Source organism: Tupaia chinensis, unplaced genomic scaffold (genome assembly GCF_000334495.1).
Source record: "Tupaia chinensis unplaced genomic scaffold, TupChi_1.0 Scaffold142914_1, whole genome shotgun sequence".
Lineage (NCBI taxonomy): Eukaryota > Metazoa > Chordata > Mammalia > Scandentia > Tupaiidae > Tupaia > Tupaia belangeri.
In genome coordinates this window covers 220,940-246,027 of record NW_006202759.1, presented here as the reverse complement: position 1 = coordinate 246,027, position 25,088 = coordinate 220,940, and the positions used below count along the sequence as shown (strand labels likewise).

At 43.5% G+C, this 25,088-nt stretch overlaps 1 protein-coding gene and 1 pseudogene across 1 annotated transcript; one reads left to right on the top strand and one right to left on the bottom strand.

Annotated features, from left to right (window-relative positions):
* Positions 1 to 3,949: 3,949 nt before the first annotated feature.
* LOC102473669 (cytochrome P450 4A11) lies at positions 3,950 to 19,744 on the bottom strand. The gene is made up of 12 exons (XM_006163765.3): positions 19,500 to 19,744; positions 14,390 to 14,531; positions 12,876 to 12,920; positions 12,254 to 12,381; positions 10,765 to 10,889; positions 10,239 to 10,393; positions 9,963 to 10,069; positions 9,687 to 9,877; positions 9,451 to 9,584; positions 7,713 to 7,777; positions 7,493 to 7,569; positions 3,950 to 4,476 (listed from the first exon to the last, which is right to left on the bottom strand). The coding sequence occupies exons 1-12, from the start codon at positions 19,695 to 19,697 to the stop codon at positions 4,302 to 4,304; spliced, it is 1,542 nt and encodes a 513-aa protein (XP_006163827.1). The 5' UTR covers positions 19,698 to 19,744; the 3' UTR covers positions 3,950 to 4,301.
* Positions 19,745 to 22,970: 3,226 nt separating this feature from the next.
* On the top strand, positions 22,971 to 23,294 carry LOC102473254 (HIG1 domain family member 1A, mitochondrial pseudogene; annotated as a pseudogene).
* The last annotated feature ends 1,794 nt before the right edge of the window (positions 23,295 to 25,088 follow it).

Here is a 25,088-nt window from a genome sequence, read left to right as displayed (position 1 = left end):
CCTTCCCATCACGCTCTTTAATTTTGGCTTCATTCATGATAAATAGTATGCACTGCCTCAAGAGAGATGAAGAGACAAAGAGAGAGATGAAGAGATGACTACCCTCCATAGCCAGACTCCCTGCTCCTCATCCCAGGAGGGACGAAGTACAAGTTCCCCAGCTTCCATCAAACACCTGTGGGCTATGCCTCACGCACCTCTGACCTGCCCAGCCCCACCTTCTTGCTCAGCTCATGTGGAGAACACAGAAGATGTCCTCTTCCCACCTCTTCCTGACCTTCCTCAAGGCTAGTCTAATACCCAGCTGGCTTTCACCCTCTGCCAGCTCTCCCTTCCTAACCTGAGTATAGTCCTGTGTTTTCAAACACATTTCTATTCTGTCTCTGAAGTCTTGGAGGTAGAGACAGTTTCCTCCATCTTCATTCATATATCTTAGCACAGGACTTGGCTCAGAGAACCCACTTGTAAAATATGTTTGTACTTGAATTAGGTTAATCGAATTAGAAAAAAAAAAAAGAATTGAACACACTTAAAGTCATTATCAGGGCTGAGTTCACAATGGAGCCCCTGTGCTCTCCTGGCCTCTAGTGGCAGCAATATGAACTGCAGACAGTGTCCAGGACAAGTACTTAGCCTTGGAGAAACCAAGTCCTAGAAAGCCATCTTCTACAACAGACACACAATTTTGTAAAGCTAGCTCTGAAAAGTTTATCCAAAAGTTAAAGAATTCACAAAATTATTGGTTCAGAGATCCTGAGTTGTAACTCAGTCGTAACTCCTACAAATTAACAGTAATTTGCAGGCCACTTGATGAGTTCTGCAGCCTTGGAAGATTTTTGCAGCAGCTGTTTGGAGAAATAAACTCCAAAACATACAGCTAGTGATTTTTTAACAGAAGGCACAAGACAATCCAGTGGAGAAAAGAGTTTTTTCAGCAAACGGTGCTGGAAGAACTGAATTTTCGCCCACAGAAAAGTTAAATTGGACCCCAGTCTCTCACCACTAACAAAAATCAACTCAAAATGGAGCAAAGATCTAAATATAAAGCCTCAAAACAGAATACTACGTGTGTGAAACACTAGAAGACATTCAGGTAGCCAAAGATCTCTTAAATCAGACCCCAAAAGAGCAGGAACAACTCCAAAAATAGACAAATGGGATTACATAAAATGAAAAAGCTTCTGCACAGCAAAGGAGACAATAAAGAGAGTGAAGAGACACCCCACAGAATGGGAGAAAATATTTGCAAACTATGCTTCAGTTAAGAGATTGATAACCAGAATACATACATTACTGAACTAACTAAAGCAAACAAGCAAAACCCTAGTGATGCAATTAAAATTTGGGGAAATTAACTGAAAAGATGAATGGCCAAAAAGCATATGAAAAAATGTTCAATGTATCTTATCATAGGGAAATGCAAATTAAAACCACAATTAGGTATCACTTAATTCCGGTCAGAATGGGTATGATCAATATTAAAAAATAATAATAATAATAATGACAAGTTCTGGTGAGACTGTTGAAAAGTGAATCCTGCTGCACTATTGATGGGAACATGAATTAGAACAGCCACCATGGAAACAGTATGGAGTTTCCTCAAAATTTTACGAATACAACTTCCATACGACCCAGCAATTCCAGTTCAATCTCACATGCACATCCACATTTATTGCAGCATTATTTGCATTTCCTAAGATATGAAATCAACCTAAGGACCCAATAACTGATGACTGCATTGGAAAAGTGTGTCATATGTTCACTAGGGAATAGTACTTGGCCACAAACAATAGCAAGACTGTCATTTGACATGAAGTGGATGAATATAGAAGATTTAATGCTAAGTGAAATGAGCCAGACTCTGAAAGATGAACATTATATATTCCTGCTCAATATATACTGAACATCTGCATTCTATAGTAGACATTGAAGTATTCCTTTTTTTCTTTTTCTTTCTTATTTTTTTTTATTTTGAGAGGTTTTTGCTATAGGGCGCGTGCACTTGCCAGAAAGACAGAGAGAGACAGAGAGACAAAAAGCGAGAAATCACCCCTGAAGGGGGATGGCCACGCCGCAATCCCTTCTCCTCTATTCTCCTCTCAGGATCCTGGGCACGCACGGACACGCACCCGGCGTGAGTTTAAGCCGCCAGGTCCAGGACTCAAACCGCGGTCGGCTACATGGGAGTCCAGCGACATAGCCATTACGCTAACTGCTAGTCCAAAGTAGATATTGATGTATTCTAAGGCATAATAGTAAGAGAGGTCAAATGCAGATACTAACAACTGTCTGGGTTGGGGGGGTAGTGAGGAATACATGAGAGGGACTCAGAAAAAAAAGCAATTAACAGACACGAGAATGTAAGGTCCTTTATTGCAAATAATGTATATGATAATATCCTTGATTAAATTTGTGCACACTACATGCATGTTTTAAAAAACTATATTTATGCCATAAAGATATACGATTAAAGGTAAATAAGAAAATATAAAGTAAAAAATAAGAAAATATAAAGTAAAAAATTGGGGGTAAAAAGCAGAAAACAAAACTATAGAACTATATGTAAGGAACGAGCTGAATCCTCAGAAAGACTGAATGAGAGTATCAAAATTTATTAATAAGTAAATACCTTTCCCTTTCATTTGGCGTTCAGACACTTTAACCCATGACCCCTAGTATAGGCATTCTATATTCTTTTGCTTGGAAAAGCAAGGCAGAGAGGACTGTGCCCATTGACGTCAAATAAGCACTTACAGGTTATATGAAAGAGTGAGGGAGAGAAGTTTTGGAAGGTGACTAGACTAAGTTCTGTTTTGGTGATATATATTTGGAAAAGAAAATTGATATTTTGTTGTTGATTCTTCCTGGTTCGGTGCCTAGGCAATACAAAGGCAGAGGAGGGGATGATGGGTCATGGAGGCAGCTTGAAGCAGCTGCTCTGCAGATAGATCACTGCAGGCACTTGTTTTCTGTTGGATAGGTTCAATGTGATTTTACATATCTCATTCACCTTTCCTGTTCTGAAAAGACTATGTCTCCCACAAACAAACCTTTAGAACCTAAACATTTGCTTGCTTTCTCCATCTGAGGGAAGGCACAGAAATATCATGTTTATTTTTGTCTGGAGACATCGTATATCAATGCTTCTTAAAAGGCAACGGTCACTGAAGGAAGTGAGGTTTTTCTGCCCAGCAACTTGTACAGGGCCAGCATGCAATAGCCTCAAAAATTGTCTCCTTTACATTTGGAGCATGCGTTACCTTTGCAGAGCACAATCACAGCTATGCCTCAACAGCCCAAGTATTAACTTTATTTTACCAACAGAACAGTAAGAACTGGAGATGTTCATTGAATCATAAAGCAAGTATGTGTCAGTGTCAGGACTTTGATCTCAAATTTCTTGCTCTCAGTTATGCTCATCTCTGGTTCCCATTGATTTAGTATAATACTTGTGATGGGCCGGGCAAGCAGCAAGTGCCTTTACGTGTTACCTTCCACCATCCTTACAATACTGTTACAGAGCACTCACCCCACCCCAGCTCCAGATGATCTCTGAAGCTTCATCTCAGACACCACAGGGCTGCTCCTGGAAGACACCACAATTCTTTCCCTCTGAGCCTTTGAATGATACTCCTTTTATCACGAAGCCCTTACCTATGACTTTACTACCAGAAGCAAGAAGGACACTGGTAGTCCCTGACATGACGTGCAATGGAGATAAGCAACATGTCACTATAGATCACAACTAATAAAACACCTTGTGAAAGCCAACCTTGCCAAAGGCAATCTGGGTGACATGTATTTAATACCTGACATTTCAGGCAAATTAAGGAGTATATTGAGATTGGCTGATTTCTCATAACTGCCTAACAAAGAGTGGGAAAAAAAAAAGATGAGATCAGGTATTCAAATTCTCAGTTTAAAGTATATATTCACCTTAAAGTTTTAGTTCACTAAGGATGTGGCAGTTTATTACAGCAGCAATGGCAGCTCATACAGGAACAGAAAAGCACGTAGAAAGGCAAGGTGGAGGGGCAGATGGGCTGGAGGGCAAGCACTGATTCAGGAGGGAGGTGACAGGCAGGGACACAGGCAGGGAGGGTTCATGGGACAAGCCGGTGGGAATTCTGGAGAAAGGTGAGAGAGAGAAGGACAGACAGACTAGAGGCAGGAGAGCGGGCAGGTGGGGATATGAACAACTGGGTGGCAACAGGCAGGATGTGGGCAGACAGGCATGGGACTAGAGCAGGTGACAAGAAGATAGCACAGCCATTAGGCCTCAGAGACTTTCCTCGTTCCCATCAGGGATAGATGAGCTTCTTGAGACGCAAGTGGATCCCAGTGCTGGACATCAACACAACCTTTGACATTGGGTTGGGGACCCTAGAAGGATCCGGCAGCAGCTCAAAGCGGAGCAGAGTCAGGGCCACAGCCACCTTTATCTCGTTCATGGCAAATTGTTTTCCAATGCAGTTCCTGTGCAAGGCAGAGACAGTGAAGTGAGAAATGGCCGCAAACCTGGTTCTGAGCTGGAATTTCAGGGCCCTCCTTCACGTGGCCAACGCACAGCCCCTTCCTCCTTACAGGTTACTCACACCGAGGCCCTTGCTCTGGTTCACAGACTTCCTGACCTTCAGCAAAACCCACTTATGTCCCAGGGCTTTCCCTGACCCCACTTGTGCTCTCAGCAGGCCTGAAATCTCTGTTAGACAAACTAGCTCATCAAAACATAGAGTCGAACTCCATCAATCACCTAAAGCATTGACCATTGGTTTCTTCTCTCCTTTCATAATTTCTAATTCCCCAATGTGAAGACCAGGTGTCAGGTTGTATGGGGGTAAGTGGGTCACACCCTCAACTGCTCACTGTCTAGGCAGACACAGAAACTAAGTCCTCAGAGAGGAAGCAGAGTATTGGCAGGCAGTACCCAAAAGTGTGCTAGGTAGATAGGGGCCCAGTAGCCACCTCCCCTTCTCGGTCTATAGAACCATCTCTGTCCTGGTTATCAAGCTTCCTGGTTATCAAGCTTCCTGCTTCCTGCTCCCTCTCTTCCATCAGCTTCTGTAGCTTTATAATTTCACTCCAAAATGTTCTTCCTGCTATCCCATGGTTTCCTCACCTGGACTTTCTGGTGTCCCCGCCTCCCCCTCCCCACACTGAAGCTGCATTACAACTGACACCCCACCATGTTTTTTCTTTTAATTTAATTTTTGTCTTTATTGATGATAAAAGTGTGCATGGCCATGTGAGAGAGAGAAGTGAATCAGAAACAAGCACACTCCACAGTCAGACAGCTCTTTATCCCAGCGTCCAAGTGCCCAGCTACCATCAAACCTCTGTGGGCTGTGCCTCCCCACCTCTGACCTGCCCAGACCCACCTTGCTGCTCAGCTCATGTGGAGAACACAGAGAACATCCTCCTCCCATCTCTGCCCAGCCCTGCTCAAGGCTAAATCTAATGCCCAGCTGGCCCTCAGCCCTCTGCTGGCTGCAAGACAGAGCCAGGGACGTACAACATTCAGAATCTGCTCAGCCAAAGAGTGAGAGAGTGGACAGACAGATGAGCGATTCGTGTCTGCCCTGAGTACTGGCCTGTGTTTCTACAAGCACATTTCTGTGCTGTCTCTGAGGTCTTGCAGGCAAAGATAATTTCCTCCATCTCTGTTCATGTATTTTAGCAAGGGCTTGGCTCAGAGAACTCACTAGTTAAATAACTTTTGCAAATGAATTGAATTCACTGAATTGGAGGGGGGAAAAAAACCAGAATGAAGCACACTGGAAGTCAGTATCAGGCTGAGCTCACGAGAGCCCCTGTGCTCTCCTGATCTCTAGTGGCAGCAACCTACCTTCAGACAGCAGCCAGGACAGGTACTCGGCCTGGGAGAAACCAATCCTAGACAGCCACTTTCTAGACAATTTGCTTAAAGCCTTTTCTATGTAAATCGATTCAACAGTTAAAGCATCCACAGAATTGATTTAGAGAAACAGTATTAACTAACTCCTTACAAATGTGTGGTAATCTGCAGTCCACTTCACAGTTTCTGCAGCCTTTGAGGATGTTCACAGTTGCCACTTTGTGTACTTGTCCCGCTCAACAGCCATTTTTTAAAACAATTATTTTATTTAATTTTATTCATTATTGTTATTCTTTAATTTGACCAGAGAGAGAGGTGAAAAGTAAGCAAACAAGCTGCCAGATCCAGGACTCAAACCACGGTCAGCCATGTGGTAACCGAGTGCCTTGAACACTACTCCACCTGACCATTTTAAGTACGTTTTCTTTTTTTCTTTCTTTCTTTCTTTTTTTTTTTTTTTTTACAGGGCTCAACAGCAAATTTATTTTATTAATTTTATTTTTTAATGTTTTTATTTTACTTTATTTTATACATTCAATCACATTAACTAGCTTACAAAATGAATATTCCAACATGTGAACATTTCTCCCTAGTTCAGTTGATAAAAGTATAAAGTTATCTTCAAGGACAGAAGCTTTTCAAATGCTATTCATGTACTAAATAGGGGGTTTTCTCTCAAAGTAAGTTCATTGTCTTCAGTTTTCTGCTTTAGCCAACATTGGACTAAGTAAACTCTAAGTGTCATTTCAAGGCATGTAGATAGTACTTCAGATGTAAAGTGTTGACAGCTGGAAAAGCTGTAATAAGAATGTGAACATTTTCACAATCAAAAATTGTGTCAAGACAAACTGCAAATATAGAGATGACACAGGCGGTGTAAAACCTTAAAGGGCTGCTGCACCCTTACAATATATGACTGGATTGTCAGGACAGACAAGGCTTCTAGGAAACAGTCACCTGCCCACATAACATTTGCTTCAGTTATTCAGGGAGCAGTGAATGGTACAAACAAGTGGTGAGAGGCATTGAGGCTGTGTGAGGAGAGAGGAATTAATCCTACCGATTCCTGTCAGTTCAAAAGGACAAAATCTAAAGTTTAACTTGTGCCAAAAAATCTAATTCTAATAATCACCATTACATTTCTAAAAGGAGGAAAACATAAGAATGCACTGAATTTGGAACAGTTGCTGACAGTGAGTGTTTGCAGCCAGTGGATGAACCATGAGTCAAGGTCTTCATGGTGAGCTATGAGTCAATGTCTCCACAGTGTGCCCTGAAGTGCCACTCTTTGTATGCACAAAAACACCCACAAGAACCCTCCTTCAAAACCATCAACATACAAGGGTATAACTGAAAATGCCACCAATTAACATGGGGAATTGAGGGACTGGCAGGTGAAATGGTAATTAGAATGCTGGACTCCCACATGGTCAACCACGGTTCAAGTTCTGGACCCGGAGGTTTGTTTTGTCACTTTCCCTCTCACTCTTTCTCTCCTTCTTTCTCTCTCTGGTCAAATTAAAAAAATAATAGTAATAAATAAAATTAAATAAATAATTTTTAAATGAGAAGCTTCATATACTCAGGAATGTTACAGTTGTCACTCCCAGTCCCACCCCTACATACACAACATCTCACCTGGACCCTGCTGAGAAGGGCAGGAAAGCGTGACTATGTCGAGTAGAACCTGGTGCAAAGCGGGAAGGGTCGAACACCTATGGAGAGAGCACCAGGGACAAGAGAAGTAGGGGTCAACCTATTTTCGCATCTCATGAGAGAAAGGACAACGAGAGATGCGAGTAGGTGAAGGAGCTGGACCTGAGAGATCTTCCCCCACCCTCCTCCTGGGCCTTCATACCTCTGGGTTTGGCCACACCTCCGGGTTGTGGTGAAGGGCATAAAAGGACAGTGAGACCGTGATACCTGTGGGACAGACAAGAGACAGAATGATCGTACCTAAGGGGTGGGGACCTGATCTCTCAGCCAGCATGGGCCTGCACAAAGGTGTGGGTGCCAAAATCATTGTTTTTAATAATGATCTTGTTGTAAGAGAGGTGGGGTGGGCTTGGAAAACCTGTGAGCCCAGGTGAGTGACAGAATTCCACGGCCCCTTGAATGAGAGTTAGAAAACATCAGAAGCTTCCAGTTTGTAGTAGCTCCAGTGACAACTATGTTTATACATTACTTCCCAAGGGCTGCTGGGGAGTGCATATGAATACATTCAGTTCTCAGAACAATCCCTCATGGTAAGAATTTTTGTATCTTCATTTTTTCAGATGAGGCATTTGAGGCTCAGAAAAGGTGAACTGACTTCCTCATTACCTCACAGCTAGTGTGGACTTAGTTGGGATGAGACCCAATGGCGGGTGAGCCAACAGATGGCCTCCAACTATGACAAGGGTCACAAATCTAGTCAACAGCTTTCTGCCATCACCCTGAGGGCTCCTCAAGGTGATGGACCACATTGGACCTATGACACTGCATTCCTGATCTCTCTCATTTGCCTCCACTCTACTTCTGTCAGAATCTATCTCTAGTGCTCCATGTCTCAGGGAATGAAAATCGTAGGGCTGATATCTCAAGGCCACATCCACAGCTACAGATCTGAATGTCCATGTGGGGAGCATTGCAAGGACTGGGTCATCGTGACATTAACTGACAGGTGTACCATTTTTCATTTATTACAACCGAGTTATCCACCACCATGTCAAACATGAAAGATGTTAAAAAGTATAACAATTAAGTCAGAAGTGGCCTCTGAGCTCTATAATTTTTAACTCAGAAATTGAAGCCTACAGTGTTAGAATGAAAGAGTAATAGTGCCACCAAAATGAGGTACTATAAAAACCTATTGTAGGGAACCAGCAGTTAGCGTAATTGAAGCCTACAGTGTTAGAATGAAAGAGTAATAGTGCCACCAAAATGAGGTACTATAAAACCTATTGTAAATCTTTACTGCTAAGCAAAGCAAGCCAGACTGTGAAAGAGAGGCATTGTATGTCTCCACTTAATCTATAACTAATGTCTGCACTCCATGGAAGAAACTGAAATATTGGACAGTATGAAAGCATGAAGAGGAACTGTGGATACAAGAGACAGTGTGGGGAGGGTGGGAAACAGGGGAGGGGTGGAAGGGAGGGAATCAAGGGGGAGTAAAACAAAGTAAAATATATAAGAAACACAATAATAAATAAATAAATATTTTAAAAGAATATTAATACAAAAAAAACCTATTGTAAGATAAATTCTAAAGAGGATAAAGTATTAGCTTCAAAAAATGATGCAAGTTTAGAATTCTATTAGTGAAATTACAATTATTCAAAGAGATCTTACCAGTCACTTAGGCCAACATTCCCAAATGGGAATTGTTCTTGAAGCATAGGATGGTAAATTATTATTTATTGGATACTAAATGTGGTCCTGCCCTGTGCCAGGCATTTCATTCACCGCAACCTAACCATCAAGTACATATCACTGTTACCAAACAAGAAAGACAGGATCAGAAAGGTTCTGAATCGCTGAAGCACACCTGGATTTCCAACTCACCATCTGTCACTGTAGACTATGTAGGTTAGTGAGGGTCAGGGAGCTCATACCTTTGGGTAAGGAGCGCCCATCAGGGAAGGTTATGGGTTTGCTGAGGTCTCTGCTAACACCAGGTACTGGAGGGTAGAGTCTCAGGGCCTCCTTGATGCACATGGTGGTGTAGGACATCTGGTCCAGGTGGTCCCTGAAAGGAGTCCATCATGAGACTATGCAGGGTCCGGATAGGCTGGAAGCTTACCCATAACATAGTCAGCAGGGCTCCCCCATGACCCAAACACTCGCTCACCAGGAGATGGAGGTGCCATCCCCAAGGAGGCTCTGGATTTCCTCCCGGCACCTCTGCTGATGCTCAGGGTGAGTGGCCAGAGCATAGAGGACCCAGGAGATGCCACTGGCTGTGGTGTCATGGCCCTCGAACATGAACGTGTCCACTTCATCGCGAAGGTCCTGGTCAGACAAGCTGCTCCCACGTTCTGCCTGCGGGAGCCATGGGGAGAATGCAGGGCCTATCCTTTATATGTGCTTCTGGACACAGCCTCAGACCTGTCCTCCGCAAACTCACTTGGGCCAGAAGGAGGATATCCAGGAAGTCCAAGTGCTTCCTCCCCCTGACCTTCTCCAGCTCTTCATCATTCTGTAGGTGAGCTTTCCTCAGCCGGATCACTCTGTCTGTGACACAAACACTGCAATAACTCAAATCCCTCCCTCTGCACCAAGGAACTCCCCAGCCTGAGCTTGGTCAGGACCTTCTGGGGCTCCAGGGGCCCTGCCTCTGCCTAACAGATAGGGTCAATTTTATGGGGCTAGTAAGGGATGGAACAGGAGTCAGAGACAGGACCTGTGTGCTGATGAGCAATCTGGGAGGTGCGGTGGGTCCTGCGGCCATCAGGAGTCAGCCAGTAGATGATGTCATTCTGGTGAAAGGCACTTCTCACACGAGAAAACAACAGGTTTTTCATGTCTCCAATGGCCTGAATGTAGGACTGGGAATTTCTGAGAGAAGATGCAGAAGTGACCATCATAAAGGGGGTGCCCCTTACAAGCAGAGAGGGGTTTTGGGAGGAAATCCCCTCAAAGCATAGGTACAGGCCACACCAAGTCACCTGGCACTTCTCTTTTATAACATTAATGACCTTCGGGCCTTTGCCAGGTGGCATGAGCACCCACATTCTCCCATGCTCAGGTCAGGGATCCATGGATGTAGGAGAGAGAGCCTAGTATAGCCTGGAATCAGAGCTTGCCCAGGGTAGGGTGGAATACTGATTCATGTGGAGGTGAATATGTGAGCTCCTCTACCTGCATCTCACATATGTCCTCAGCAGGTGGTGAGAACAAGGATCCACAGCTGAGGGACGATCACTGACCTATTCAGTTGGCCACTGCCCTGATGACTGAAGGCGCACTTCATCAGGGTGTCCAGGGTCATCACAGACATGTGTTGAAAGATCTCCAGAGGAGTGTCGTGGTCAGTGAGGTTCTCCCATTTGTCCTTGGTAAACAGAGGAAGATATTGACTTTCTCCATTCCTGACAAAGTTCTGTGCTAGTAAGGTCAGGCTCTTCGCTTTCTCTAAATGAGCTGATGGGATATCCTCAATTTGTAAAGCACAGCAAGGCTCTAAAGCAAGTGTTTGTAAAGCAATACCTATTTCTTCACATAGTCTTTTTTTTTAATTTTTACAAAATCAAAATTGTCATCTCGTGTTCTGCATTTACTTTCAATTTAGAGACAAGATGTGATAATCAGCACCTTTTGGCTCACCAGAACATTGTTTTCCAGAGGACAAAGAAAGGCATAATTGAAGTCCTGATTACTAAGCTACCCATGATAGACAGGTGGTAAATATGTTCAGGCAAATGATGTTTATGGGGCCAGTATGAGGGCTACTAAAGAGGTACATCAGGAACATTAATTCTCTGTTCTTTATTTTTTTAGCACTTTTCATTTCCTTTTTTATTTATTTATTTTTATTTACATTTTTTAATACATTCAATCAAATTATTTAGCTGACAAGGTGATCGTTTCAATATGTGAACATTTTTCCCTGGTCGAGTTGATCAAACAACACTACCTCCCTGTCTCAACAATGCTGTCTTCGTATCCCTCCTCCAAATGTTTTTGTGCAGCTTAGTTGAGTGGACTCGAGATCAGAGAACTCCTGGGCAGCAATTGTATGGCAAAAGTTGGCATGAGGTATACACACTTGGTATCCACTTCACTCCATAGAGTGGCTAAAATCCATGCAGATCCTCACTGAGTAACATCCTGGTTTCCCCCTCACCAGTGAACCTGCCACTTCCCAGGGGAATCATGTTCCTCCAATGGACTCTTATCAGTAGTAGAGACATCGGGTCCTCTGCCTGAAAGTTTCCTGGCATAGGGGCTTATTGAATCATCACCAATGTGATAACGCATGTATGTAATGACACCTGTGAAAAGGAGTTTGCCCGCTCTTCGTGTTCTAAGTCTGGAAAGCCAGAATACGGGGCCACATTTGCTAGTGTGTGTACATTTGCAGATGTGCATGTCTGTCTGGCACTTCTTTGGGTGTCTGGACATGTGTGTATGTGCCAGTGATGTGTCTGCAGTGAACACAGTGTGCCTGGATGAGTGGATTACACAGAGTGGTGAAAGCAGGTGGATGTGTCTGTGAGAGCAAATGTGTCCTAACAGAGAAAAGTGTATAAACCCTTGACAATGGGCACGTGGTCTTCAGAGGTATGCTGTGCATGTCTGGGGCTGAAAGTACTAGTCCATGCAGTGTCTGATGGCTGTCCTAGGGGCACAGGTGTTTGGGTGGAATCAGAGTGTGTGCTGTGTGTGGGTGCATGGAGCTGAGAGAGACTGACTTACCAGCATCACTTGGACGGAGTCTGCCATGAACCTCACGTAGGGCTTGAGGATGCCATAGTGGAAGGCTGGGGTCAGCATCCTGCGGCGTTGGAACCATGCCTGCCCTTCCAACAGGAGCAAACCATGCCCTGGGCCAGAGATGGGTGTGAGTATGTGTGTCAGGGAGATGGGATCAGAGGGAAGATGGGATAATATGGGAGGGATGGGGGCAGATATTTTGGAGGAGAAAACTCGGGAGGCCGAATTTTGGGGGGAAAGCCAGGAAAGTCACAGCACAGTTCATGAATGTGGATTTCTCCAACAAGCTAGTACATCTAAGTGATTATGACAGCTGTGAGATAATGGTAGAAAAGAGTTAGGGCAGGTCAGGGGGAGACTTCAGTAACTGGCCAAGGTGCTTGGAGACAACTGAGAAGAGATATGGAAAGGAGCTGAGCTCAGTGGACTCACTCCATCTGTAGGAAGGGAAGCAGGTCTTTTTTTCAAGAAGAGAAATGAGGCAGGATTGAGGGATGGGATCATGACAGTGGCCTAGCACCTATTGTTCTTTGGGAGACAAAGAGATAGCACTTGACAAAATTAACCAGCAAGAAGACTGCAGTCGTGGTTTAGACATACATACCAATCCACGGAGTCAGGAATCTGTAGCCATCATGTTCCTTTGGGTCTGGAAGTTGAGGAAAGACATTAGCAGGAAACTGGGTGACCAAATAAGGCAGCCCCTGCTGAGCTATGTTTCAGCTATCTGGTGCTATCACTTCTTAAGTTCTGTCAGTTAGCAGTTTGTCCCAAGTCAAACTTGCATCCCATTCCCTTCTCTCTCTATCTTGAAGTTCAGTGTCAGCTCAGGAAGGCAGACTGAGTTTATCAGTATCAAAAACTCATAGGATTGGGACTAGCGAATGGTGTAGTGGTTACATCATAGGACTCCCATGTAGTTGAACATGACTTGAATCCTGGACCTGGAGGCTTAAACTCATGCTAGGCATGTGTGCCTGTGTGCCCAAAATCCAGAGAGAAGAATGGAAAGAAAGGGATTTTAGCAAAAATCTGTCTCTAAAAATAATTAATTAAAATAACTCATAGGACCAAGATGGTGAGTTAGAAGAAAATGTAGGCAGTGGGGACCAGCAATTGGCATAATGGCTATGTCACTGGCCTCCCATGTAGTTGACTATCGTTCGAGTCCCAGACCTGGTGGCTTAAACTCATGCTGGGTGCATGTGCATGCATGCCCAAGATCCCGAAAGGAGAATGGAATAGAAGGGATTACAACATGGCCATCCCACCACCACCACCCCAAGGGTGATTTCTCACTTTCTGTCTCTCTGTCTTTCTGGCAAGTGTATGTGCACTATAACAAAAATCTCTCCAAAAAAAAGAAGAAGAAAGAGAAGAGAAGAGAAGAGAAAAGGAGAAGAGAAGAGAAGAGAAGAGAAGAGAAGAGAAGAGAAGAGAAGAGAAGAGAAGAGAAGAGAAGAGAAGAGAAGAGAAGAGAAGAGAAGAGAAGAGAAGAGAAGAGAAGAGAAGAGAAGAGAAGAGAAGAGAAGAGAAGAGAAGAGAAGAGAAGAGAAGAGAAGAGAAGAGAAGAGAAGAGAAGAGAAGAGAAGAGAAGAGAAGAGAAGAGAAGAGAAGAGAAGAGAAGAGAAGAGAAGAGAAGAGAAGAGAAGAGAAAAAGAAAAGAGAAAAGAAAAGAAAAGAAAAGAAAAGAAAAAAAGAAAATGTAGGCTGTGTCATAAATGTTAAAGAAGAAGACAGAGCCTTTGGATATTCTACAGATGGCTATGGCTTTGCTATTCCCCGACCAAGAACAGGCAATAATTTGCTTATGAAACTTATTGTGAATGAAAATTCACGTTTGAGACAATTTATGTAACAAGTAACCTCAATTTGTTTTTAAAAATGAAAAGCAAAAAGAGAAAAATGAGATAAAGTATTTGGCCCCACACCCGTCTTTTCCTAACATTCAGTACTCAGTGAATATCATTGGCGTTATGCTAGATTATGGGCTTGGTAGATGATTGGCCATGGGTATGGACACTGATGTTTGCCAGTTTCTTCTGCAATTCCACAGACCTAGGGCATATTCTCAAGAGGGATGAGGTGCTCCAGCTGGGATGTGGGTCTCAGTCTCACCTGATCTCCCCAGAATCACCTTCATGTAGTCTGGGTCATAGACTTGGAAAAGGACCTTGCTCCCCCATAGCCAACGAGGACAGGCACTCGGGAATTTCTCTGTTATTTTCAGAATCTGTTGCAGTTCCTGGTCCTTGTGGAACTGTCACAGAAGGAACAATGCTCAACAAATACATTGCTTTAAAAAAATTCATTTGTTTCTTTCATGAAATAGAGTAATAAAGACAGAACTCTCAACAGTGCCTTGACATTGTGATCCACTCCATGTTTGACCTAAGCCTGGATCTTGAACATGTATGCCTGGCATCTTCAAAAAGTTTCCTAAATATAAACCAGCACCTCACCATATGGCATTGCTTCACTGAGATCATCCCTTCCCCCACTGTCTGTCTGGTCCCAAATAGATACATTCTTTTTATGTTCAATTCCTTTGCAGAGAGGGTTTAAGGTTAAGATTTTCCAAGGGAGCGTAGTTCTGATCCATCAACAGACATTCAGTGCTCTGAACTGTTCGTGATGGTTGGAGCTCTTATCTTATCTTGCTGTCTCCCCAAAACTTTGACCTAAGATCAGATTCTTTATCTTTTTTAAAAATCTATGGGCCCAAGTTGGAACTGCCTTTAGGACCTTAACAAAAGTCATAGATGTTCAATAATGAACTCCATGTCTACAAAATTTTTCACAAACTTACATTAAAAATATGGGATAATCATTACTCCTAAATGTATGTTGAAGTTCTCATAATACCTCAGAATATAATTTTATTTGAAGATAGGGTATTAAGAGTGGTCATCAAGATGAACTGAGTTCATTGGGTGGGCTCTAATCAAATAGGATTGGTGTCTTTATGATTAGAGGAAATTCGAACACAGTGGCATGCATGAAGGGAGGACCATGGGGAAAGACAAAGGAAGAAAATGGTCATTAACAAGCCAAGGAGACAGGCCTGGAACACATGTTTCTCTTTGAGTCTAAAGAAGAAACCAACTTTGCCAACTCTTTACCTGGGACTTCCAGTCTCCAGATCTGTGAGACAACAATTTTCTGCTTAAGTCACCCAATCTGTAGTACTTTGTCATGGCAACCCAAGCTACCTAGTACAAAATACTGAAAGCAAGCCTATAGTTAGAAAGGAATTATTACTTTATCCTATTATAATGAAGAATGAAGAAATTAATATTAAGTGAAATGGCCAGGTAAATTACACTCAAACCGAACCCTACTGACCACATGTGTCCTATCCCTGCATTTCCATAGACTGTTTTTCTTTTTAAAAAATTTTCTGGGGAACCAGCAGTTAGTGTAATGGCTATGTCGCTGGACTCCCACGTAGTCGACCGCGGTTCGTGTCCCGGACCCGGTGGTTTAAAACTCACGCCGGGCGCGTGTGCGTGCGTGCCCAAGATCCCGAGAGGAGAATGGAGTAGAAGGGATTGCGGTGTGACCATCCCCCTGGGGGGTGATTTCTCGCTTTCTGTCTCTATGTCTTTCTCTGTCTGTCTGGCGAGCGCATGCGCCCTACAGTGAAAATCTCTCCAAAAAAAAAAAAAATTTTCTGAAGGGCACATGGTTTGACAGAGAGAGAGGGAGAAAGAGAGTGAGAAAGCCCCCCCAAGTGAGATATTCATGCTGCTATCCTTTCTCCTTTCTTTCTGCCTCCTTTCAGGAATTCAGTGCACACATACATGCACCCAGCATATTTTTCAAGCTGCTGGTCTGGGACTTGAACTACACAATCAGTCACATAGATTCCATAGTTTTAACCACCACACCACTAGATGGCCTTCCCTAGCTTCTTGATGTCTCTCTATTATCATATTTCAACTCATCATTAATATCTGTCTTCTGTGTATTCTTAGAATCCAAGATGGATCATGGCTCTTGGGAATCATACCTTATTTTTTATTTATTTATTTATTTATTTATTTATTTATTTATTTTTGGAGAGGTTTTCACCATAGGGCACGTGCACTCACCAGACAGACAGAGAGAGACATAGAAACAGAAAGTGAGAAATCACCCCCCGGGGGGATGGTCACGCCGCAATCCCTTCTCCTCCATTCTCCTCTCGGGATCTTGGGCACGCACACACACGTGCCCAGCATGAGTTTTAAGCCACCGGCTCCAGGATGCAAACCGCGGTCGACTAAGTGGGAGTCCAGCGACATAGCCATTACATTAACTGCTGGTTCTCATACCTTATTTTCAAAGAAATGAACAAGCGCATGAAGGAATGGATGAGTACATGAAGGAGAGGGAATGAGTGAGTCTTCATTAAGATTCTTATTGGAAGAGACAGATATGATAGTAATTTAACATAAGAAAAAGACAAAGAAAAAATAAGATGCCTAAGGAAATGGGCGTCCTGAATGCAGAAAAGGCAGAACCAGAGACTGAAGAGCTGTCAGACTACTGACTTGTCTCTTCATTTCTTCTGTAAATGCATTCATCCATGTAATGACTATTTTTCAAGGCCCTCCTGTGTACTAGGCACTTTTCTGAAAGAAGTTGGAATAGCCATGAATAAAAAGAAAATACCCTGCCTTCGTATAGCTAAGGTCCACGTGGTGGAGAAGGACAGTTCTACTCTCCAGCGCTGACACATTACCATTCCACCACTCATCAGGTATGATCAGAACTGCCATATTCTGGAGCAGCTAGTGGCATGGTGGTTACAATGACTAGATCCAACATGGCCAACTTTGCAATTTGAGTCCCAGACCCAGTGACTCGAAAACCACACTAAACGTGTGTGCATGTGTGCCCAAAATCCTGAGAGGAGAATGGAGAAGAAGAGATTATAGCATGGCCATCACTTCTCTGGGGTCATTTATAACTTTCCCTCTTTATCTGACAAGCACACATGCCATAGAAAAACAGCAGTTGGCCTAATGGCTATGTCACTGGACTCCCATGTAGTTGACAGCGGTTCAAGTTTCAGACCTGGTGGCTTAAACTCACACCAGGCACATGTGCATGCATGCCCAAGATCCCAGGAGGAGAGGGAATTGCGGCGTGATCATCCCTCCTGGGAGTTGATTTCTCACTTTCCATCTTTCTGTCTGTCTCTGTCTTTCTGGCGAGCACACACACCTTATAGCAAAAACCTCTCCAAAAAAAAAGAAAGAAAGAAAAAGAACAACAGCTATTTGAAACATAATAATTTTTCAAAAGAACTGCTCTATTCTGAGAACCTGATTGTAATAACATGGCCAAGGTGTCCACTTAGTCCAATCTGCTGTGGTTGGGGTTGAAGAGGGTTTTGAGGAGACTGCTCTTTTGAATGGGGAAGAGATCCCAGAACAGGTGACCTGGACAGGCATTTCACACTATTCCACTACAGTGAATGAGTGAATGCATGAATGCAGAGATGCCTGGATTGATTCATTTATTTGATTCTTATTTATTGAGCACTTCCTTTGTTACAATGTCCATCCTAGGGGCTGGAGACTCAGTAAACAGATAACACCTGCTGTCATGGCACTCAGATGCTAGTACAGGTGGGGACAGAAACCTCATTTAAGCTAAAATGTGTCCCACTTGAATTACTTGAGGATGTTCTGTGCTCCCAGGTCATGTCCATCACTGGGGCTTCCCTTCTTTGATCAAATGAGGGTTGGCTGGAGACTCTCTCTCCAGCTGCAGAAGTGTCCCCTAGGATCTCCTCAGGTCAGCCAAACAAGGGTTAGGATCTGTTTCAGCACTACAGGTTACCTCGTTCTTTTTTTTCTTCAACTGTTAGAGATCAGTAGTGTTTGCCAGAGAGAAGCACAGAGACAGAGAGAGAGGTGGAGAAAGCCCCTTAATGCAGCATGATCATCCTCAATCCCTTATCCATTTCTTCATCCTGTTAAAACTTGGAGCACACACCCTCGTGCACATGACACATTTTCCAAGCTGCCAAGCCCAGGATTCCAAAAGCAGTCAGCCATGTGGGATCCAGCTCCCTTTACCACTAGGCTATGGGGCTGGCTCCAACATGTTACCTCTCTGATCACATGGTACCTACTCTAGTCAGCTCTCTACAAATCCTGCTTGTAGGCAGGATCATCAGCTTTCTTTGGAAAGTCCTTGGGCTAACTCATATTCTCTTTACCCATTCTCCTCTCTAGGTACTTAAGTGCCCACTGGTTTACCAGGTTCTCAGTAAAACTATGGGGGCTGAGAGCTCTCCCTGAGCATATATGGTCAGAGCCAGCTAAACCCTTGTAGAGATGGCCCCAATGGTGGCAGCAGTGCTAACTAGGTGGGCAGCTACTCTTTTCCCTCCTTCCCATCACTCCACAAACCTTTTATGCCTGACTTTGTGCTTGGAACTGTGAACAGGGAAGAAATGATACGCTAGACTCCAAGTCTAGGATGTGTGACAGGAGGGTGCAAGAGACTCTTTTTAATGAGGACAGTGAAACATCAGCATTCCTCCCCTGAAGACATCAGCAGGCTGACCCATTCATTGGCACCTAGGACTGTTTGGTTTCAGCCCAGAAATCCAGAAATCCAGAAATCAACTCTCTGGTAATTGTCATATCTCCAGCAAATCAAGCCAGTTGATCCCCTAGACATGACATCATCTAACCTCCCCAGCAAGCTGACCTCTTTTCTATGGCCTGGCACCTTCTGAAATTCCAGTCTGTGGTCTCCAGTACCCATGAGCCTCACAGGACATGGATTCCATCAGACATGTGTCTACGTTACCAGGCAAGATTCAGCCAGGAAGAAAAAACAGTATCCAGTGACTGAGGCAGGGAAGCATCTAGAAATCTCAGTCTTGAGAACACCTGATACTGAAGGAGGTTACCAGCCTAGAGGCAATAGGACCCTGAAGGATAAAGCATTGCCCTCCAAAAGCAGAGCAATGTGCAGGCTGTGCAGACACAATCTCAGCTCAGCCTGAGCTTCCTCCTGACAGAGCTGAGTCACTGCAGGATGAGCTTCTGGTGAGGGAGTGGGCCCCCCATCACTGGGACAAGCCCAGACCTGGGAGGTAATTGGATATTCCTTGGGGACTACGTGTTGGACACACAGCAAACTCTGTCCGGTAGACTTGCTGAGCAGCCTCTGAGAGCACCAGTCCCCTGGCCCTCCCACTTCCCTGCCAGCTCATTCCTACCTGCTGTTTGTGTCCGAAGAACCAGTGAGAAGGAGGGGAAGGGAACTGCTGGAGAACTCGGAGCAGCCACTGCCTGTGCAGGTAGAGCTGGGCTGCCTTGAGCAGCAGCAGCAGCAGCAGAGTCAACAGAGAGGCCCCTTGGAGGAGCCCAGAGAGGCCACCCAGGAAAATGCTGGAACTCAGAAGAGAAACGCTCATGGTGCAGGGAAGGGCTCCTGAGCCACTGACTGACCCTGACTGTCACTGACCACCCTGAAAGCTGCCCAGTGCTGGAGGATTGTCCACCCACCAGCAGTTGGGAGGGAGGGCAGAGCTTGGAGCTCAGTGTACAGGGGTGATTGACCCCAGAGATCCACTTTGGCAAACAGTAAGAGGAAAAAGCATTATCAGTGGACAGTGGTGATGACCTTGCACATGCCCTCATTCCTCTCCATGTTACTCACAAACACTTCATGAGCACCTACTATGTGCCAGGCAGTGCACCATGTGGCAGCACATAACTGTAGGAAGAGCAGACACGATCCCCAACAACAAGGAATTCACAGCCTCGTTGACCAAATGGTCAGTAGGTGTGGTTCATTTTATTATTACCCGAGAAACTGAACACTGAAAGATAAAGTGATGTGTTCAGAGACAGACAGCCATTGAGAAGTTGAGGAATTAGGACCCTTCTATGTGGAACTCCTAAATTGCCCTTCCCAACTGCTTCTGAAATGTTCTAAACTGGTCCCATCCTCTGCTCAGTTACAGCCTGGATGCCTGTGCTGGTGGATGGAGCCCAGGACTTAAACTCAGGAGGCTCGAGCCTCAGGCTCACTGCACAGGTAGCCAGCAGCTCATGCCCTCTGAGCCTCAGCTTCTTCTTATATTAGGTGGGATAATAATTCCTCTCCTCAGTATGTCATAGGTCTCTCATTCTTTCACTGATTCATTCCTTTGGTGAATATTTCTTGAACTTACAGTCTAGTGGGTAAAGGCAGAAAACTAAATAAACACAATTGATACAATAAGACTTTTGCACCTAGGGGAGAAGAAAGCTAAAACAAATGAGCAAACCAAAAAGAGAAGAGAATCCTTGGGTCTTGAAAAGTATCCTTGGGTCTTGAAGGATGAACTAGAGTTCACCAGTTAGAGATTGGAATGGGCACAAGCAAAGTCTTAGAGATCACACGTGAAGGAAGATGGGATTGGTCCGTGTTCATCATCAAGTTCCCACCCTCACTCTTTTCATTATTATCCCCTTAAGGTCAAATCTAATGCTCAGAATTCAGAAAGAAAAAGATGTTTCAGAAAGAATCTCTCAATATCCAGACCTCCCAAAGTCTGAATACCCTCCTGTCCTGCTACCTCTCCCACCTGATGTCTTACAACACTTCCCTCTTCTGCCTTACCTGCTGACCAGAGTCATTACACAACCCATAGTCCCAGAGTTTCATTCTTTTAACCTAAATCCTGGGTCCTGTCCAAACCACAGGCAGGTTGACGTGCAACTACCCACACCCCATTCCACTCAACTTTACCCTAGTTCTGTGGTTAATCTTCACCCCTACATCCACCACTAGGGACCCTGGGCCTCCGACTCTCCTACATTAGCTCAGCACCAACTTTTCAGCCACAGTTTTAGGGGAAGTAGCAGGGACAGCTGTGCAGTGTGTCTTTGATTTCTGTTTGTGATTGTTTCCCTCCTCGAGTCCTCAGTTTCTCCTATATAGTTGTGCTCCTAATGCCGTAATCACCAGCCTTCAGTGAACCTATGTTCTAGGCACCATAGACTATACCACAACAACCCTACGAAACAGTTTTATAGAAGATCTTATAATGTGGATGGAAATGTAAGGCACAAAGAGGTTCATTGTCCACAGTACTCCAGCTGGTGAGGGGTACAGCCAAATTTCAACCCAGCCATGCCGGCTCTAGAGACTTTGCAGTTAATTATTCATGTAAAGAACATGGGACCAGCAGTTAGCGTAATGGCTATGTCGCTGGACTCCCATGTAGTCAACCGCGGACCCGGTGGCTTAAAACTCACGCCGGGCGTGTGTGCGTGCGTGCCCAAGATCCTGAGAGGAGAATGGAGGAGAAGGGATTGCAGCGTGGCCATCCCCCCTGGGGGGTGATTTCTCACTTTCTGTCTCTCTGTCTCTCTCTCTGTCTGTCTGGCGAGCGCACGCGCCCTATAGCAAAAACCTCTCAAAAAAAAAGAACATGATGACTCGGTTGTGTTTCCAGTCGATCTGGCAGTCCCCAAACATTCCAGAAAATATTTCTTGCTTGCTGGATTTTACCAGCTTCTCCAGGTAGGATGAAGATGGGTTAGATTCTCAAGTGGACACATTGGCATATAGGCAAATGCAAACCTGTTCATCTGGGGCAGCTCCTGTGAGGAAGCATAGGAAGGAAGGCTAGATGTAGCACAGTCAGTAAAAATGTTGTTTCTGGGGAAGTTTTACTAATATGAATAAAGCTGATTCTAAAATAATAAAAGAATACAAACCCGTATGTAGGGTATGAGTTGAACTCTTAGAAAAATTGTGCATGGCATCATCATGCCTTATTAACAGGTAAATATCTTTCCCATTCATTTGGTACCGAAACACCTGTAATAGTGACTCCAGCTAGGCATGCTATGTCGTTATGACCCACATCACACAGCTCAGAGGATGGTGCTGATTGATGGTGTCCAGTAAATACCTACTGGCTTGATGAATTAATGGGTGAGAGAGGGAATGAGTAAATTTTGAACAGTTTAGTTCATTATTGTGAATTGGCTAAGTTCAGTTTGGGGTACCTTTTTTTTAAAAGGAAAGTATCATTTTTATTCCTGGATGTTTGCTGGCTCAGTTGCAGACAGTAATAAGCCAGAGGAGGGGTCAGTCCACTCCTAGGGTGACCACTTGGAGCACCCAGTCATCAGGTACATTACTCCATACACTTATGTTGTGCATTTGGATCCATCTGAGTTTGATTTGAAGTGCTATTGCATACATTTTCTCCTCTATCATCTTATTCTGCTAATGCATTGCCAAAGAAATACCCAAGACTGGGTAATTTGTGTAAATACATTATTATTTTTTTCTCATGATTTTGGTGGCTAGAAACCCAAAGTTAGAGTAGAATGGCAGAGGGCAGAATTTTGAGCCAAGCATGGTGTGTATGTAAATGAGCCTCCATCTGCATCATTTCCTCTTCTTATAAACCTATGAATTGTGGGGTCCTTGCCCTAACCACTCAATCACTAATCTCCTCCCAAAGGCCCCCCTCCTTTCAACAATGATTGAACTACAATCTCACCCTCTAAATCCTGTTGCAATGGCACAACACATGAATTCTGGGGAGACATATTCATTTACAAAAGGTTGAATCTCCTAGTTAGACACCTTTAAAATGTATAGTCTTAGAAGCCAGCAGGAGCGTGCGGGGTTGTGTCGCACTGAACCTAATAGAAACTCTCCGGAGGATTCCTCAGTCGCCATGTCAACCAACAATGACGTTTCTCTCTCTTCATATGATGAAAATCAGGGATCCAAACTCATCCGAAAAGCTAAAAAGGCACCATTTGTCCCCATTGGAATGGCAGGTTTTGCAGCAATCGTTGCATATGGACTATACAAACTGAAGAGCTGGGGAAATACCAAAATGTCCATCCACCTGATCCACATGTGCGTGGCAGCCCAAGGCATTATGGTGGGAGCAATGACTGTTGGTATGGGCTACTCCTTGTATCGGGAATACTGGGCAAAGCCTAAACCTTAGAAGAGGAGATGGCGTCTTGGTCTGGTCAGATGTGCTTGCTTTAGTTAGACATGTTCGTGTCAAAAACAAATCGTTCGATGGGTTCGGATAAGGTATTTTGAATACTGGTTTCCTATCTCACAGCCTTGATTTGCCTGGTGGCCAAAATAATTAGTGACTACTAGTTCACTAGCTAGGTCATTCAGGAAAGTCAAGTTAACACAAAAGAAATCTGTCACCCAAATGTACTCTGTAGTGTTAAAATCTCCACCTTCTCAAACCCTGATGATGAAACTAGTTCTAAAGAAGACCACAGACTAACCTGGACGTACTCCCAGCTCGGTGCAGAATACCTCCTGCTTTGGGTGTTATGTAGTAGTCTCGTTTACCCCAGTTAATTCAACACTTTTCTGTGTGCCTTGGGACTGGTTGAGTACTTCAGGTTTTAGGGCTGCTTGGCTCGTGGAGAACTGTTTTGAAAAAGTGCATGGACTATAATCTGTAAAGCCTTTTTTAACTGACATGTATGTGTGTTTAAACCAAACCTAGAAAGCTTGCAGTGGGGCCGCAGAGTAGTATTTATTTCATAATCACACTTGTAAACATTGAGAATAAGTTAGTTACGGATTCCCGTTTAGCTCTTTTGTAATTGCAGAATTATATTTTTGCCGCTGTTAGATTAGAATAATTTTTAAATGTCATGTTGGAATAGAAATATGTATTTTAAGTATTTAAACAAAGCTAAACGGAGAACACTTTTTAAATGTGTGCAGTAGATTTCTTTTCTCTGTAAAACTAAACAGATTATAGATAATGAAAGTGATTAATGATTTATAAGCAAGCTGGTTGGTCTGACATTATATACAAACTTTGATATACTACAGAATGCTTTATTGCACTTATAAAATTCTCTTGTCTAATCTGAATTTACATACCATGGTGACAACATGGTGTATATATATATATTGTTATTAAAGTAAGTGAATATAAAAAATAAAATAAAATATATAGTCTTAATGTGATATTATCCACATCCCATACAATTCATTTACTTACCACTCAATGGTTTGATATATTACATTATTAATTTTTTTGGAGAAGTTTTTGCTATAGGGCACATGTGCTCACTAGAAAGACAGAGAGAGACAGAGAGACAGAAAGCAAACCCCAGTCAGAATGTGTAAGATTAAAAATACAAAAAATGATAAGTGTTGGCAGGGGTGTGGTGAAAGGGGAACTCTCTTACACTGCTGGTGGGAATGTAAATTAGTCCAACCACTGTGGAGAACAATTTGGAGATTCCTCAAAGGTCTACAAATAAAACTACCATATGATCCAGCAATCCCATTCCTTGGAATCTACCCAAAGGATAGAAGAATCCTTCATTAGAAAAGTGCTTGCACATCGATGTTTATTGCGGCACTTTTCACAATTGCTAAGACATGGAACCAACCCAAATGCCCCCATATGGATGAATGGATTGAAAAACTGTGACACATATACTCTGTGGAATACTCCTCAGCCATAAAAAAATTAGACCTTATATTTATTACAAAGCAGATGATTAATGCTAGGTGAATCTGCTTCTCTTTACCATACAACACAACATTATGATTTCAAACTTTTTAAAAATTTTGCTGGAGGATGCATGCATTCATGAGAGAGAGAAAAACAGAGACACAAATTCTAGGCATGGTGGCAAACGGCAAGGAAATATTGGTTCAAGAAAGAAAAGAAAAGATGTCAAGATTTCAACTCTGAAGGAAAAGCTTGTTCATATAGTTTTTTTTTTTTTAAAGCTGAAGTTTTAATTTTTTTTTTTTTGGAGTGGTTTTCCCTATAGGGTGCGTGCGCTTG

Excerpts from the sequence above, each read along its gene's own strand:
- LOC102473669 (XM_006163765.3), bottom strand. The coding sequence starts at position 19,697 with ATGAGCGTTTCTCTTCTGAGTTCCAGCATTTTCCTGGGTGGCCTCTCT. Across the intron at positions 9,585-9,686 it reads GATGGCACCTCCATCTCCTG|GGACCACCTGGACCAGATGT; the intron begins GTGAGCGAGTGT and ends GACTCCTTTCAG. Across the intron at positions 4,477-7,492 it reads CCCTTCTCAGCAGGGTCCAG|GAACTGCATTGGAAAACAAT; the intron begins GTGAGATGTTGT and ends TGCCTTGCACAG.